This window comes from Thermobia domestica, chromosome 5 (assembly GCF_964235325.1).
Source record: "Thermobia domestica chromosome 5, izTheDome1.hap1.1, whole genome shotgun sequence".
Lineage (NCBI taxonomy): Eukaryota > Metazoa > Arthropoda > Insecta > Zygentoma > Lepismatidae > Thermobia > Thermobia domestica.
Window position 1 is genome coordinate 271,104,017 of NC_137458.1, and position 6,234 is coordinate 271,110,250.

Sequence of the window (6,234 nt, forward strand, 5' to 3'; positions counted from 1 at the left end):
ACTAAAACGAGCGGACAATGAGTGTGCTATTTAGACTTAGTATGTGAGTTGTTCATTTTAGTTTAGCGTCCCTTTCAGCAGCGAGGCTATATGAGACGTGGACCTACTGATTAACATGGAATCCGAACCACATGAGCTCCCACCGGGAATCGAACCCGGGTCTCCCACGCCAAGGGCGCGTACGCTAACCGCTTAGCCACGGATGAGCTCGACTTAGTATGTGAGCACTAATGGCGAAATAGGATTATTAGGTCTATTAAATTTAAATAAATGTACAATCTGAGGTTTGAAATAATTCACAAAGAAAGAAACACTAGCCTATGTATTGTGGTTTATCACATTTTCTTTTTCACGAGTAATGTTAAGATCACGTGAAAAAAAAATAATGACTTTCTGAATCTAATTTGTTACAAGTTCTTGTAAAATTGAGAAGGTACTTAAAATAACAATCAGCAGGTGGTCGAAATAGCAAAAAAATTTCAGCGAATTTCGATAGTCAAACGCAATTTTTTGCTGTTTTATCAGGCAGATATCGAGATAGTATCTTGTTAAAGTATCTTGGGACTAATTGTCAAATATTAAATTTAATGTTAAATTCGTAGTCGAAAGACATCATGTTCGATTGGATTGGGTTTGACTTGAGCGACCTCTTAGACAGCGAGGCTATATGAGAAGTGAGATCCAAACTGCATGAGCTTCTGCCGAGAATCGAACAGGATATCCTGCGCCGAAGAAGCTTACGCTGACCATATAACTACGGAGGAGCTCTCATCATTTGCGAATTCTGATTCTGAAGTATTGGATTTAAATACCTTTTTCTCTGTGCACTGAAAATTAATTATGAATTTTAATTAGGAAATAAGGTCTCGTTTTGTGCAATAGAAAATATTAATTTAACCGAAATCATGTATTGTATAGAAAGACTGAAACTAGGTTGGAATGATGATTTCTGGTGAGTCTACCAGCAAACCTCAGCAACGATTCGCGAGGACAACACAAGAACAGGTTTTCTCTTCTGAAAACAATAAGACCAGACCAGGGAGAAGGCCGTGGAAAGGGCAAGAGACCACCTGCTGCTCGAAAACCCTTTCATCTGAGCCGTTTTTACGCGCCGTATTTACGCTCGAAGTTAAAAGCACCCAGACTTTTCCATCGTATAAAAATTCGGTACGTAAACGTACGCCAGGTCCCATACACTAACGTATTGACAGCTGCTAACAAGACTAGCGCATGAAATTTTATGGCTACGGCGGAAAAATACGTCAGTGTATGGCTGGTGTAAGTCCTTTTTTGGAATAGTGTTAAGTCCCCGCTGCGATTCTTGAATTTCTGGAATGGTGTTGAATCTTCGCCCATTCATTCGAAGCTTCAGCTTGGGAAAATAAAAAAAAGTCACAGAGGGACAGGGCAGGTGAGTATGGGAATGGGGAATCACTATCATGTTGTTCTTAGCCAAAAACTACGCCAATTTAAAGGACCGGTGTGCAGGTGCATTGTCGTGGTGAAGAATGAGGTTACCGTTATGCCATTTCTGTGGCTTTTTGCGACGCATATTTTCACGCAACGTTCTTAGGACATCACAGTAGAAGTCTGCGTTGATCATGCTTCCATGTGGGACAAATTCCCCATGTACGATCCCCTCTTGGCCAAAGAAACAAATGAGCATCATCTTCAATTTGCTTCTTTCCATGCGTGCTTTTTCGAGTCTTGGAGACCCAGGACTCTTCCATTGAGAAGACTGCAGTTTAGTTTCTGGATCGTAAGCATAAACGATGCTCTCATCGCCTGTAATGTCGTTGACAAGGAGCGTGGGATCATTTTTCTACAGCTTCCTTCAGTTCCTCATAGATCTGTACTCGATAGTCTTTTTGATCCTGGCTCAACACTCTCGGCACGAACTTTGCTGCAATGCGATGCATGTTCAACTGTTGAGTGAGAATTCGCTGACAAGCTCCATATCCAATTCCAACCTCTGTACCGATATCGTGTATGGTACGTCGACGATCCTTGTTCACAGCCGCCCTCACTTCTTCCACTTTTGAGGGGATTGTTGCCGTGCACGGTCTATCCGATCGATCATCATCAGTAGTCGATGTTCTACCTTTCTTGAAACGTCCAAACCACTCAAATGTTCGGTTATGGCTCATGCACGAATAACCAAAAGCGTGTTTCAACATTTCAATAATTGCCGTTTTACTCAATGCCACATGGAATTTGATTCACACCCTTTGTTCTTCAACTTCCGCCATACCGCCGAGATAAGAAAATTTGCAGACGGGTAATGCAACACACACACACGAAAACACGTGCAACATTCAAACGCTTCCACTTTAAACCACGCTACTCGGCACACTAGCTCACAAGACACCACCGCAACACATCCTAGCGGGAAACTCGTGCACTACAAGCGGTTTGCATGTTATGAGCATGTCCTGGAACTTTTGGATACACCCTTGTATTAATACGAGTTTGCCGTGAATGAATAAAATTCAATTTCTTTTTCGTACCTGTCTGTTTCCTTCTGATGATGACGCCACTGCCTTGGATTGACGTTGCGTGAAATCCTTCTTCATATCTGTCATTGTGGCCGTCCTTCTATTCTCCTTGGTCCAGGATACTTCAATTTACATGCACTTACCCTCATTGTTTTCCAACAAAGACGTGGCAAAGTTGCACTTTTCTTTACTATTGGGCGCTATACCAGTGTAGAGCTAAAACGATTGGTCCAATTCCGAAAATTCAACATTTTAGACTGTAAAAACACATACTTTCCAACAACATTGCTCTCTTATCATTTTTTTGTATCTTCAATAGTTACCGATATGGCCTATGTAAACGGACTTATGGGATACCATGCATATATATATATATATATATATATATATATATATATATATATATATATATATATATATATATATATATATATATATATATATATATATATATATATTTCTTGTGTTCGTACTATTAGTAAATGTAATAAATGTTACGACACTGTAGTTAGGCGATACTTTCCTTCCAAAGCAATATTTAACTCATTTACCTGTATCAATACATTGTCAAATATGGTATGAATGTGTGGCTGAGTGAAAGGTAATTTTAGTTTTAAGTAAATGCAAATTAATAATCTTTGGTATGTGTATGTTTTATTGGAAATGTATTTACATATGAGTCATGACCTAGGTCATGAAGGTGAGTAATGTCTAAATCGGCTCAGAAAGGCAAGCCGAAGCAACGAAATGAAATTAGGGATGATAACAGTTTTGTTCAATCGTCAATAACTCCGATTAATGGAAGATACGTTTATCACGTAGATAGTTTCTTTTTTCCTGACTAACTCAAATATGTGGTTCACTGCATAAGAGTCAGTAAATTGATAAAAATTATTTAATGATCAGAAACAACGAATACAACCATTAATTTAGCACTTCTCAACATCTGAGCCGGGTCAGGGTAACTTTAACTTCTGCAGTCACCTGGATCCAGGTCAAAGGTGTATGAGGGAACATGTGTCTTATCATGAACACCTCAAACTCGATTCTCAAGTAATAGAATTGGGGTATGAAGCACCTTTAGTACACATTTGAATCTCTTTATTGTATTTCGATAATTATCCCGAAATTTTTCTGTGGTTTCTATTTCCTCTCCTCCCTCTTTTGTCTTCTTCTGTTTCACCATAGATCATCCAATACGCCTATGCCATAAAAATCTTTTGTCTTCCACTATCCCTGAGGCAATATAGTCCTATCAAAAGATTTTCTGACCCTCCTCTTCTTCTTTCTCTTCTGCTTTTCTTCACTTTCCCTTTAACTTCCTCTATATCCCTTTCTTAGTCTTTCTCTATTTTAAATTAAAACTGAAGGAAAGTCGTGGCTGGGAGTTGTCGCCATATTCGCGGTCAATAAGTTTAATCCGTTCCTCTTCGGAAGTCCGATATTGAATAACCATTAAAGAAATACAGGTAGAATATTAAATTTAACAATTTGCTTAGTTTGTTTATCGAACTCACATATTTGATGGTTAAATATTTAGAGTTTCAAAATGGCGACAACCTAGAGTGTCTTCCCCAATCACGACGTCTTAATTCACCCAACTAGCTTCCCTTACTCTTCTTAACGATATCTAAAGTTGTTATTTCTCCTCCATCATTTCTAACACCCTATCATTCGTTTCCCGATCGACTCAGCCAATTCTTTCCATTCTTCTCCACACCTACATTTCGAAAGCTTCCAGTTGTTTGTCATAATTTTTTCGTAATGTCCATCTTTCTGATCCATACAGCACAATACTCCACACGAAGCATTTTATGAGTCTTTTTCTCAAACCTCTATTCTCAAGGTCCTATAAAATAGTATTTTCTTCCTCCTAAAGGCTTATTTCGCCATTCTTATCATTGCTTTTATTTCACGTTCACATTTCATATCATCACTAATAATACTACCCAGGTATTGAAAATCAATGATCTGTTCTATTTTCTTCCCTCCTACTTCTATATTTGACATCGACCACTTGGTTCCAATCACCATGGCTTTTGTCTTTGAAGAATATGTATTTTCATCCAATATTCTTCCCTCAAGTTTTCTAACAATTCATTTATTCTCTCTTCACATGCTGCAACAAGCACGATATCATCTGCAAACATCCTCCGTGGCTAAGCGGTTAGCGTACGCGCCTTTGGCGTGGGAGACCCGGGTTCGATTCCCGGCGGGAGCTCATGTGGTTCGGATTCCACGTTAATCAGTAGGTCCACGTCTCATATAGCCTCGCTGCTGAACGGGACGTTAAACTCAAAATCAACTCATCATCTGCAAACCGTATACATTTAATCATTCTACCTCCTACCGAAATACCGTCTTCATTACGTATTCTCTTTTTTTCCTACTATCTCTTCTAGATAGATGTTAAATAAATATTAACGTGCACTTTAAATGTACATTGAATCAGTATGTGTAAAGTACGTACCAGAATGCTAACAGAAGAACGACAGAACTTCAGATCATCGAAAATAAATGATTGTACCGACCCTCTGATAAACATCATTTTTATTTTATGTTTAACTGCAAGTCATAAATTCTCGCTTAAGCAATAAATATGCAACGTGCTATGGATTAATATGGGTAACAATTTGCTAGAAATGTGTACATACGGAGATTTATAAATTTAATAGAAATCCCTGAATTTGGAAACACGTCATGACTCACCGATATGTCGGTTTTCTCAATGTTCTTTCGTTTCCTCCTACTTTTGTCATTACACCATAATCACCCACTTAATCATCACCTAGGGTAGCGCGGTGGCTCAGTGGTAGAGAGTTCACCTCCGGTGCTTGGGGTTCCTGGTTCGATCCCAGTTCGCGCCGTGTGGACTTTGTGGTGGACAAACACCGTGCTCGTGGGTTTTCTCGGGGTTCTCCCGTTTCCTCCCACTTTTTTTCATTCCACCATTTCATTCATTTCTCATGATCACCGTCTCCTTTAGCCTAACCGGCATAATCGTGGGACGTAAAACTCAAAGATTTTTAATTTCCACTGCCTCCTTTAGTCTCGGTGCATAGCCTAATCGTCGTCATAAAAAGAAAGCATGAAACAATATGATTCCTTCACTTGACCAAAGGGGCTTGAACCCCTTCTCCCTTGCTGATATTCTGTGAATGCTCTTACGTTAGTGAACAGCATTGCATGCGTGGATTTTTTCTCGGTTTTATCTTCCCTTTGATCGCACTTTTCATTCCACTTCATTACTTATTCTATTCCTACATATCCTAAGAGCATGATCGGGAATAATGAAACTACAAATTTACTTTTTTAAATCAGTGGCGGATCTAGAAGATAAAAATTGTTGGGGCAGGCAAAAACCAAACTATGATAGGTATGCGTTTACTATAAAAAATACTTTTGTCACTCAAAAAACTGGGGAGGTCTAGGTCCCGGGCAAGATCCGCCACTGTTTTATATAGTATTATATAAAATGTGTGTAAACTAGAAAAACTATTTTCGCAGTTTGCAATAGTGGAATTAATATCTGCTGCTTCTTACTTCCTCCACTATGTTAAGAGCGGAAGGAAATCCTTCCCTCCACGGTCCGCGCGCAAAGGAAGATTTCAAATTTATCGGCTATAGTATTGGAACGGCATTTTTCACCGGAAAAGATAAGTGGTTGTTAAGTTCTGCCACTATAAATAAAAGTGGCTATCTTTATGACTTCATATCTCTTAAATCACAAAACCGATCT

The 6,234-nt window shown here is 39.0% G+C and overlaps 1 protein-coding gene across 1 annotated transcript; it reads right to left on the reverse strand.

Annotated features, from left to right (window-relative positions):
• Nucleotides 1-1,814: 1,814 nt before the first annotated feature.
• Nucleotides 1,815-2,177, reverse strand: LOC145685527 (protein GVQW3-like). Its single transcript, XM_081757925.1, has one exon. The coding sequence runs from the start codon at nucleotides 2,175-2,177 to the stop codon at nucleotides 1,815-1,817; it is 363 nt and encodes a 120-aa protein (XP_081614051.1).
• Between the last annotated feature and the right edge of the window lie 4,057 nt (nucleotides 2,178-6,234).

What these genes read in the sequence shown, in the direction of transcription:
- LOC145685527 (XM_081757925.1), bottom strand. Translation starts at nt 2,177, where the DNA reads ATGTTGAAACACGCTTTTGGTTATTCGTGCATGAGCCATAACCGAACA.